General features: G+C 35.4%; 1 protein-coding gene across 1 annotated transcript in view; it reads left to right on the forward strand.

Moving 5' to 3' along the window:
* The first annotated feature begins 5,530 nt into the window (after positions 1-5,530).
* LOC142337117 (globin-2 A chain-like) overlaps positions 5,531-12,501 on the forward strand; it is a 47,819-nt gene continuing 40,848 nt past the window's right edge. The window contains exon 1 of the mRNA XM_075386214.1: positions 5,531-6,805. Coding sequence (XP_075242329.1) covers positions 6,615-6,805 — 191 coding nt within the window. The 5' untranslated portion in view covers positions 5,531-6,614. The remainder of the gene's footprint in view (positions 6,806-12,501) is intronic.

Here is a 12,501-nt window from a genome sequence, read left to right on the forward strand (position 1 = left end):
CCCCGCTCATCTACATTTTTCGCTTGATTGTCTACCAAATGAGGAAGCGATTTAAAAAAAATTAATATATCGATAAACAAACTACTAAAAGAATGAAACAATCTACCTTAGAGGGCCGATGAGACCTGTCATTAATATGACAACAAGAAAGACAGCGATGAAATTAAATAATTACAAATACTAATTACGACCAAAACACGTTGTCCATTTTTCAAAAAAACCATTAATAACCAAAACGGCATCAAACAAAACTTATAATAAAATCTTTATATTGTACTTCATTAGAAAAAATGGGACTTTTCCTCAATGCAACGAAAAGTCGACAGGAAATGAGCAAAAGGCCAATGATTGATAAAAGGTTGGGATCTTTTCCGTTTGTGCCCCCCCAGTACGTTATGCTCCCCCCAGTTACAGAGCACGTGCCATTATATAGTAAATCATCATGTAAAAATATGGCACGTGCGTCTGGGGGGTGCAAATAATATGCACCCACTAAGCTGGGGGGGCACAAACGGAAAAGATCCAAAGGTTGCTATTGTTGAACCGAATTAATGTCAAAATGATTAGAAAAATTATACATCAATTGAAACCATTGAGAGATTCTTTTAATCGTCCATTGAGAGCGAGTGAGACGTTTCAATATCAAGGATATGTCATACTACTAAAAAAACGACGACAAAAACAGGCAAAAAGAAAAAATTCAAAATTTACACAAAACGGTGACCCAGACAATTAAACATCGGCCAATAACAATTCTTATTTCTATTTCTTTTATTTGTCAGAGGAGCAGCCAATATTGATATACTGTGAAAAGAAGGCAAAGCTACAAAAATGGGCGAGCATGCCAAACTTGCTAATTTTTTATAAAAACTTGTTGTACAAGAACAAAGACTCTTTGAGGAGAACAATCCGTTATAAAGACCAAAATTTAGATCAATAGACAAAGAATATTACTTGTCCTGGGCACATTCTTCGAAAGCTAAGTAAACTTGTTATTAGTGAGACTAAATCGTAAGGCTACAAAACAACATTAAATACATGCAGAAAAAAACTTTTACCAACAACTTAACGAAACCACAGTTTTGAAGCCATTAAATTTATGAAATATTAACTGCGGGAAATTTAAACCTTCACTTGCGTTTCGTTTGAACACGAGAAAGTTTTTTGAACGACTTTTTCAAATGAGAGCCATAAAAATTAAAAGTTTCTAAAACACACAAATTTCTTTAAAAAAAAACAAATGCTCAATTCCTAAAGATATCAGTGAAAGCGCTTAACCAACAGAAAAATATTGTTTGGTTCACTAAAATACTATCCAGGTTTCTCAATAATGATGCTATTTTACAAAACTGATTCATAATTGTAAAATACGAAAAAAAAGACGAAAAGCAGATCAAAAGCGTATGAGTTGAAGAATAATTTCAATTTCTTTGAAAAGAATTAAATTGAATGTCAGTAAAACTATTAGCTATATACTGATGTCATTTAATAAATTCATTTTCTTTTCTGTTTTTGGTCAATGAGGCCTCTGAATTCCCAATATTTGGCATACGACAACAAAAATTAACATTAAAGACAGGGCAAAGACAAAAAGAAATACAACAAATTCTTCAAGAGAGCAGTGTCGCAACCCTTAAAATCATAAGTTATGAAAACTATAAATAGGTTCAATTACAAAATTTGCAACGCTTTTTATTAGATTGTTAAATAATAGGATAATTTGCAAAAAAAAACAAAAAGAACATCCAAAAAGGCAACAATGCAAAAAAATAAAAAACTTTGTATGAAAACTCGTAGTACCAAAACCAAGTTTCTTTTAAAATTTTTAAATTTCCAAAGAGACTAGTTTAATTCTTATTTAAAAGATAGTTTGACTTGAGTGTACTGTGAATAATCTAAAAAATTTTAAAAAAGATAAAAGAAATTGAAAATTTCAAAAAATCACCTAAAATTTCTTAAAACAAATATATTCAATGTCATTAGTGAAATTGATAACAGTCGAATGAATTGTAGAGGTTCACCTATTTCTCCTGACAATTTGGATCTGTGGTAGTTTCGAATTGTCAATCAGACTGCAAGGAAATAACCATCAGACTGAAAGAATACCAATTGAAGAAAAAAAAACAAGAATTCAGTTAAAGTTTACTAAAACTCTTGTTCAAAGCAATAAAAACCATTAAGTTCTGTGAAAACATAAAATATTCACATTTGGTCTCATCTGACGTAAATTGGAGTTGTCAGTATTGGTGCTGTGATTTGAAAGTTTTGTCAGTAATCAACACTAAAAGAACAGTAATGCAAAATTGTTTTGAAAAAAAGGCAGCACCAAATGAAAAACTAATCATCTCCTTTTTGTAAGAACATGATGATTTACTTGATGATATCAAACCTATACTTGTTTTTGGTGCGCGTCAAAATAAACCACCCAAGTGTTCGAAACGTTTGCGAAATAGACCACTTATTAAATTGAAAATTTTCTAAAATTATATTAGTAGAGTTAATATTGCAGAAAAAACGGCTAAGTTAAATCCAGAAGTTTTTATGGGGCAGCTAGCTCTCTTTTGAGTGTTTACAAAAATTGTGTCAGCGCTTTTTAGGTCTCCATTATCGGTTAATTTAAACAAAGTGGACCAAAGGCATATTTTGTGCAATTTTTGATGAAAAATGTCTGAAATTTTAAAATATTACCAAAATTTTTAGCCAAAAAATCTCTAATCAGAGAATTCAGCAACGCTCTTTTATCTCTAACAATAAAACTTTTGAAATTTGTAAATCATTTGAAACTATATTAGCAAAATTGAGCCAATTTTCAGCAAAAATTACGGAAAATATGAATAAACGCTGTCAAATATTCACAAAATTTTAAAACTCGATAACTCCTTGTAAAAAAGGGAAATTCGACAAAATCTTTTTAATTCCATTTTCTAGCATTTACGTGTTTTTTAATGATACAACTTACAAATCTCTACGATCAATGTATCGATCGGCCGCATTTGACTGAACAAAAAAGCCCAATTGAGTGTATAGTTCCTGACTCCTCACTAAAGTGGGGGTCGGTACAGAAAAAAAAGCTTTATATCAGTTTAAAACAAATTTTTCAATATTAGCATTCGGGTCGATTTTTTTTCGGTTTGTTTGTTTTCAAACGGAAGATTGAACCTTAGCAAAGGTTCTTTTCCATTCAATGCTCTTTACAACTGTTTGTCCGTGTTGATTAGATTGTGTATACTTTTTGCAAACCGTTTGTAAATAATTTTTCCGTTTCGGAGCATTTCAGCGCTTGACCAGAATATATCAATAGCAAAAAGGGTATTCAGTTCTAAAACATTGCCTATCGAGATTATTCTTAGCTTCTTTATGAGCAGCGTATCCTCAATAAGATACAATCGAGGTTATAGAGTTCGCCCAGCCTAATTTTGTCCAGTAAAGTCTGAAAAATACTAATGCGCCAAAATGAAAAACGAGCAGCATATATTCATATTTTTGAAGCTTATAATGTGTAATTTCGATAGTATTATATAAGCTCTTTATACTGAAGCTAGCTTTTAGTTAACTACCACAAAGAAGACCCACGTAGCTCAGTGGTTACGACTTGCTTGGCAAATTAGAAGTTACAAGTACCCAGATGGTTTGAATCGCTGTTTGATGTATATTGCCACCATAAATTGGGACGTGACTAGAGTATTGACCCTGCAGGAAAAGCAGAATGTACTTAGACTGAGTCATCGCTGAATAGCTCTGCCACTAAATTCCGGGAAATCATAACATCAATACGCGCTTATTATTAATCAAAAACTGTTGCAGTAATTTTTTCTAGAAAGAGAAGATAGGTCTTATTTTTTTGCTCTATTTTTTTTTCAAATTTCTCTGCCTTCTAGATAGCATAAATTGAAGATAAATGAATATTGAGGATTTTAAGGCTCTTGTGCGCATTTGCTTCATTGGTAATCAAATGTGGCTAGTTTTGTTTTGAACATTTAGCTATAGGAAGCGTCACATAATTTTCAACAGTTTGCCTCCGTCAGAAATAATAGATTGCAACAACAATTTTGGGATCGAGAGAGAAAAAGCAAAAAACAAAAAGTTCGCATTGCACGATTTTGTCTCGAGATTATAAAACTGGTCTAACTCTGTTGAAATCTTTTGCTATGTGCTTTGCATTTGATTTGTCTCTATCAATTATCTGTTCACAATTCGTTTCTCAACTTGGTTTCCATTTTTCTGTTTTTCTCTTAAAAAGTTGCACAATTTATGAAATTGAGCAATAACCAATATTTTCAGCTTCACGTAATTTGAATTTCTCACCACTCTTATTTGAATAAATAGTAATTGCTGGAGAATGAAAAATGGCTTTGAATCTGTTTTTAACTGAATAGACGGCAGGTTGCGACTCAGCGTGGTTTTCACTCATCCTTTTGTAACAAATGAGCTCAATGCGCTGAAAAATTGAAGAAAGGCGCTGAAAAATTTAGCTGAAAATTCTTACAGAAAAATACGCTGAAAAGCACCGAAATTTTGAATATAATTTCACTCAAGTTTCAGCCAACTTCAAAAATACAAGTTTCACTGCCTTTTAGCCGTTTTCTGCACTGATTCCTGAAATTTTACCATTTGGTTTAATTTCATATCAATAATTGACATTTAATATGAAATGAGCTGAAAAGCGCCACAATGCGCTAAAAAAATTTAAGAGATGCCGTGAGTTTTCAGCGCATTTTTAACATACTTTTCAGGGCATTTTAGTGCTTTTCAGAGCATTTCTTACAAAACGGTATATTAGTATTAAGTTACATTAAATAAGATGAATGTCAGGAATCAATGGGACAGTGGATTAGACTAACAAACACTCCTATTGGCTTTTAAAATAATATTTTTTGGAGTTTCTTTAAAAACTGAAAGAGCTTATTATTTGACATCCTTGAGTTCTGATACTCCTCTTTTCTTCATTCAGAAATTTTTCAATGAAGTGTTTACTATGATGACGAACTGCAGTCTCATTTTGCTATGTTTGTGATGTTTGATATATTTCGAATCTTAAAAGTGTACATTAGCATATTCCTAGTTCTTACGTAATTTTTTAAATGGTTTTGATAATAACTTTATCGTAAACATGTGGCAAAAATTGTTCTGCAGGGAGCTGCCCAAGTGTGTAACTACAAAAAAGGACTTATCGCAAGCTGCAGCGAAAATATCTCCAAGTTATTTATTAGCAATTGTTTGCTGAAATGAAAAAGAAAACTATTCATTAAAAATAGAAATTTGTGGCGGAATCTATATGTTTGATGATAGCGTTCCTGAAACAGACGCTCATTCACTGCGCTAGTGTGAACAACAACTTGATTCCTAGTTATGTTTTGCCTGAAAGCGCAGCAAAAAATCCGAAACAAACCGTACAGGTAATTAGATCCTTCAATTTTCCCCAAAAAATATATGGGATTGAAATTCATCTGAAATTTCAGTTTTGGGATATGAACAAGAAACGCCCAAAATTACCCACTGAAAAAAAACAGTCAAACATTTTTTGTCCAACCACGTCCGTTCTTTCCCTCTTTAATAAATTCCCTATCACTTCCCCCACTTTTTTCAGCATTACTTAAAAAATTTACCATGGCAAAAGGAACCAGCTTGTAAAACCCGGTGGCTATAATGTCCAAATCACTGTTTCGTCTTATCTAATTCGACATGTTTCAACTGGGAAAATGTTTTTTTTTCTCCTAATAACGCTCGAAAACTAAATTATTCACCAACAATATTGGTCGTTTATGTTATCTGTATTGTTATTAAGCACTTGCAGTTTTCAGCTTCCAAACCGCGTTACTGAATAATATTATAGTACACGGCAAAAAAACAAAAACAGTAATATTCATACTCCACTCTAGGTACGAATTACCACCAAAAAAAGCCAATAGCGCCCACTAACTGCGCGCTGAGAAATTGTTTTTTCCTCTGATGCTGGTTTTCAGTCTTATACACATAACCAATTTAATATTCATCCGTCTTATTTTTAATTCAAATCGTTCTTTTTTTCTCTTTCCACAAAAATTACTGTTACCTTCGTCAACGTTAATTTACGATATTATAAAGTTCCCACACGAAAAATCGTTTTAATTAGTTTAAAATTAGAGCAGAGCGCCATAAAAAGTCTTTTTCATCTTTTGGAGTGATATATTTTCCCCGGAGGTGAATAAATCAAATTAATTTGTGAAATTTTCAATGAGTGTGTCAGAAATCGTTTTTCAATTACGACTGTGTTCTACCGCGATATTTTTAGACATTAAAAAGAAATCCAGTCACTTGAATTAGCTCTCAAAACTTAAGCTGAGAGTTTTTTTTCCAACATTTGCAGAGCAGTTAAACTGGATCATAATACAATTTTGCATTTCATTCTAACATAAACTGGAAAATTGATTAATTATAATTTCTCACAGCGTCGAAGTTATTTGGTATATCTACATATTGTATTGCTTTGATTGTAGTGGTTAGTTAAATTTCACGTCAGTTTTTGCCAAAATTTTAGACTTATAGCCGCAATCAGTGTTTTTATCTTTTACTTTAATTTATTTGTGGAATTAGATAGATCGCGATATACGTGTTTATAGGAAACGGAAGTAACTATGGTACTAGACAGAATACAAAAATGTTTACCGTTTCTGCCCCTGAAAAAGAGCTCCAAATTCGGTAACTACTCAATAGCTTTTGAAGGGATGCCTAGACACCCAAACCAGAAAGAAAGCAAAGAGATCAGGAAATCCTGGAGGAAAATCGAACTCGATGCTGCCAAATTGGGAATTCAAGTTTTTGTCGGGTTAGTGTTTTCATTTTTGGTTGGTGATCACGGGTCGAGGACTCGCCGCGAAATAGTGTCAACATCCTTAGCATGGATAGCAGTAAGTTGCAAATAGGAAACTTTTTTTTTCTTCAACTTAGTGCTGAATGCGAAAGCGGTAAATCATCCTTTTAAAATCGAGTGGCAATGAGAGATGATTTCTGGAAAAACAAATGCTGTATTCACCACCGCAATTTCTGTTAAAAAGAAAAAAATTACCTCATATATGTTACCCCCCATCGAGAAGTTATCAAACTATGAGGCAAAGCCGAGTTGCTCAATAGCCTCAAAAGTGTAAAAACGACCGTTTGGTACTGCTTATCATCGCAAAACTACTGTTACATAATTAACAGCTCTGAATAGATAATTAGACCACTTCTTCAGGGACTCATTTTCGGCATTTTTTATATAGCAGCAAAAGCGAGAAAGGATAAGGCAGAAAAAAAAGAGTCGAATCCCAAAGCAATATTTTGCGCTGTTAATTGGCGCCAACAAATTATTAGAAGTAGTAGAACAACAAATAATCAGAAGTATTAGAATCTGGAACAATGTGATAGAAATCAACTTCAAACAATTAGATATAATATTATTTTTGGATAAAGTTTGACTTACTAGGAATCCCACAGCCAAGTTGTTTTAAACTAACCAAATTATTGAACTAAATCTCTGATAAAATAGGGCTTAGTTCAGTCTCAACTGACTTGAGATTAATACAAACAGAACCGTTTTTTATATCGCTATCTGATAACAATTTCTCCCACCCAGTGTTTTTGTATGGTCATGATATAATTTTGTTTTTCTCTCATTTTTGTGAAATTATATCCTTTACTTAGTTAAAAGCGCTCTTGTTTCAGCCTGCGAAAGTCCATAACCCAACAGGTTATGGGCACAGCAATTTTCCTAGCCCAAATATAATTTTCTAAAACAAATCTAACTTATTGTTGACAGTTATACCGCGTTTCTGTTTAGTACCTATTTCTTGCCAACTGTTCAACGAACTCAAACTACGATGAATCAACAGACAGTGAAGCTGCTGAACTAAAAATAAGGCACATAACTTTCCCATTTCGAGCACAAGATATGTGACAAGGATGCAGACGAAGGGGCGCTAAAAAGCGCTACTGAGGACAGAGGATTAATCCCTTGAGCCTGCGCCGCTATCCAATGGGACATGCAATGATTTGAAGAAGATCGCAAGGTCCTGAAGGATGCATATGGGAAGGAAGTTGCAGTCATCAAGGAGATAAGAAACAATGTGTGGTGCCATCTGGCACTAGTTCGAGGTGCATCAAATAGAGGCTCCCATATCAGTGGGCAGAGGCTGCTTGAGAATCAGCGTACCCTCAAACAGAGGGAATTCCAATGCGAACTCATGAAAGTTTTGTGTATGCCTGAGCATTTTTTCAACTGTTGTACGCCTTAAGATGCACAGATGGAGACAAAGCTTCGTTTTTGAGAAAAACATCAGCTGCAGGAATTTGCAGAAGGTAACTCGGGTAAAACTCCTTCGAAAAAAATATTTGTTTTACTTACCCTGTAACGTTCTAGAGCCCAATATGGGTTCCAATAGCGTTAAACTTGGCAGTGCATGAAAGTGGCACAGAAGAATTGTTCGTTTAGTCCAAGCTGAAGTGGTCAGGAATGCACCAGAGACAGTGGAGTAGCTCAAAGTTGTGTGCAATGTAGGCGCATTGGCCACGACCACAAAGACTCCCGTACGAATAGTAACAGAACCTTAAGCGCAGAAGGAACTGGAGAGGTCGTTCATGGACGTGGTAGGACCATTCAGAGCATAATAACTGTTAAAGTTCCTCTTCTGCATTGTGTTCGCATACCACCACACTAAGTTTGAGTTTGAGGACTTGTCTAAGGCAAACGGTAAAGCAGTGACAAACCTAGAGAAATTTGTTCTCAGAGTGGGTAAGCGGAGCCAAAACAATGTGAAGGAGTTTATCTCAGAGCAGTTCAAAACCTGTTCTCAAAGCAGGAACTCTATCGGAGAAGAAAATACCATGAAAGGTCCCAACAGAATGGGATAGCTGAGAGCTGCAACTGGAAAATGCTGGAGACGGCAAGATCTTTGGTCATTGTCTGAGTTTTTCCCACGATGATGTGAGGACAAGCAGTTCTCCACGCAGAGCGGATCAGCAACTTTGTCGTAATTTTTTTCCCAGCACAACTGATGCAAGTTAGACTTCCTAAGCTTTCAAAACCATCTATTTTGGGTTGAATTTTCGTCATAATGAAGATGAACAGAGTACTCTGCAAACATGAACCTAAGGCACTCGAGAGAAACTTTTCAGTTTAAATTGAGGTTGGAAATGGATAACTCTTGTTCGTTCACAACTCACGCAAGGTGGTGGTTTTTCAAAATGTGATCATCAAGGAGACCGAATAGGGGTCAATCCCTGACATGCAGTATAGGAGAAGTGGCATAAGGTAGAGAGCGGGAACAACCAAAAACTACACTGAGATACCTAAGATATTGAGGAAGCAGCACTAGATAAACGATCTACTGCTCAAATAGGGATTTCTTTAAACTCAGAGTTACTGGATGACAGTGACACAGAAAACCCCCAAAGCTGGAGACTGTTGGATTCAATGGAGATGCATGAGAGAACGCGGAAATAGCACAGCCCAAACAAGCTCCGCATTTTTTTGTCGAATACAGAAAGTAATACCGGAGGATGACTGACGAGATCAGAAGTTCTCAAGAAACCGAGATTTGAGAGCTAGTGGGTCCAACAAAAACCAGGGACGCATTTATTGTCAAAAAAATCTAAAAGCTGAAACTGGAACAGGATGGTCAATTCCACAAATACAAAGCACGCTATAGGTCGAATGGCGGCTTCAAACAAATCGAAGGACTAGACTAGCCATCAGCAAAACAGGGGCATGCGATGCCCCAGTTTGATGTGAAGAGGGATTTCTTGCGCTCACTCATAGAGGACGAAATAAATCAGGAGCAGCCACGGGAGTTTGTGAAACGAGGATCAGATAGAGAGATTTTAGTATGCCAGCTGAATGAATGAATTTATGGTTTGAAATACGCTACCAACATTCATACAAGAAGTTGGCGACCTTCCTTTTGAGACAAGGATTTGACAAAAGCAAGAACGATCATTGCTTGTTTGCAACAGTAGAAACAGATGTTCAAACATTCATCTTGATCTGTGTTGACGATACTACATATTGGGATCAGGAGGCAAGACATTGATCTCCGATGTTGGAAAAGCAGTCAAGGTGTTATTCCATCTGGAAAACAAGGGAAGACTACCTTGGTTTTCTGGCCCTAAAAATCCAAAAAGACGAAGGCTAAGTGGCAGTTGTGCAGACAGGAACGCTACATAGAAACAATGCTTGAGCAGATCTAAATAGATCAATGCAAACCCTCAAAGAATCCAGTAGACTTGAACACGAAGCTTCACGCAACAGAGATTGGAGACGATGAAGTGGATCCAAAAGTCTGAAAAAAGCTTTGCAATATTCAATATTTACTTACAGCTAGTCAAGATTTAGTGGGTAAAGTGATACAGACTGGTTTTGTGATGTGAACGCAAAAAAAATGAACAACTGTCTACTACTTCAAGCTCAATGGACTTGGTGCAGCACTCAACTGGGATGTTATTAAGCAGGCAACAGTTGTTCTTTCTTCATCAGAATCAGAAAAACAGGGCATGGCGCAGCAGTTCAAGATGCACTGTACTTGAAGCAAATTTTCGAGGATTTATGCATCCAACAGAATCATCCAATAGCAATTGGAGAGGAGAACGAGATTTCTGCAATAAGAGAGGAAAACAAAAATTCCACTTCATTTTGGTAAAGCAGAGTACGGGAATGTTTAATTCAGTAGGTACCTGCTTGCAAAATACCGGCTGATGTCTTCAAAAAATTTACCTGTTTCGAACGTGGAAACATTCAGAACAGTTTTGACGGGAGCAGAAATTACGTGACCAGCTCAAATCTGAGTGGGGGGTGATACATTTAAACTTCAAACTTAGATAAAGTTTCAGCTGAGGAGAAATTTTCAATTACCAATAATCTCACAGCAAGATTGATTTAAAATAACAAAATGACTGAAAGGTATCTCAAATAAAGAAAGGCTTAGGTCAGTTTCAACTGATTTATATTATTATAGATAGAACCGTATTATCGTATCCCTATCTAGTGTATAATTTAATTGTAGGGTAATGATACCCCGGAAGTGCAATGATTCTTGGGAGTTTTTTTAGAATTAAACAAAATTTGGTAACAATGGCTATATCCACTAAAAATCATTGTGCTAAGATTAATTTTATAGCTTGATTTTTACACTGATAATGGGCATTTATGCAGCTGACTTTTGAGCCTTTTTGCATCTCTAAAATCACACCTCTCTTTTAAACAAATCTCTAAATTCCAATGTAAAATCTAAGGGAATGCCTTTAATGATTAGGTTGTTTTTATTTGACATCGAGCAACCCTCATGAATCAGACGCACTTTGAGTTGGCGAGATGTTTTTGCAATAAACCAGTGGAGCGAAGAGAAGGGCAGAAATCATTTTCAATATATATGCTTTTAAATCGAATGAATTTTTCAAATTTCACTCAGTTTGACAGGGCCCATAAAGCAGTTACTCATAAGAAAGTCGTCAAATGGACAACTTGACTACAGAGTGAATTGTGATTTAAAAAATCTGCGATAAAATTTCAGCAATTATCTAAACAGATCATACTTAAAAAAATAAACCAAATTTTGGAGGTCTCTTTTTTATAATTGTAGTTGAGAAATTTTTAATTACCAAGAAGCCCTCACCAAAGTTGATTTAAAATAACAACGTGATTGGAAATTGTCTCAGGAAAGTATCAAATGGTTTAGGTTATCATAATACAACTGCTTTATCGTATATCTATCTGAAGCCAATTTCACTCTTTATCATAGTCGCGTTTCTATTGCGCACTACCGCCAAATCAATTCTCCACAACCAGCTTAGAACATCAAGTCATCAAGTAGCAAGGTAACAAATTCAGCAAAACAGACAGATATTACTGGTAATTTGATGAGATGATCACTTTTTGGCACGTGATTTTTCTGAGAACTTGTAAGAACTCCAACGTTATCTTCAAGGTCAACAAATTATAAAACCTATTTAATACAACCTGTTTACAACAGAGACTAGGAATGATTTAGTGGGGGAACGTGATGCAGACTGGTCTGTTTGTTTGATCGATAGAAGATGAATAGTGGTCTACTACTTCCTGCTCAAAGGACGTTGCGGAGCACTCAACTGGGTGTCAATAAGCGGGCCAGAGTTTTTAGTTTTTCATCAGAAGCAGAAAAGTAGAACATGACCGCAACAGTTTAGTAGGCACTGTACACGAGGCAACGCCAAGAGGATTATGGAATCCGACAAAAAACATCCAATAGCAATTGGGGAAGTAAACCAGACCTGTATCAGACTTTGCCCAGTCATGCACGAAAGGAAAAAGCACACCGAGATAAAAATATAACTCCATTAGGGACAAGACAAAAATGTGACTATTTCAAGTCACTAGGTGCCTACTGACAAAATCGCAGCGGATTTTTTCAAAAGTAATTACACATTTCGAAGATGGAATCATTCAGAACAGTTTTGATGGGAGCAGAATCTTCGTATTCAGCTCAAATCTAAATGGGGGTGATACATATCAGCTTC

Source organism: Convolutriloba macropyga, chromosome 3, assembly GCF_964194025.1.
Source record: "Convolutriloba macropyga chromosome 3, txConMacr16.3, whole genome shotgun sequence".
NCBI classification, from domain to species: domain Eukaryota; kingdom Metazoa; phylum Xenacoelomorpha; order Acoela; family Convolutidae; genus Convolutriloba; species Convolutriloba macropyga.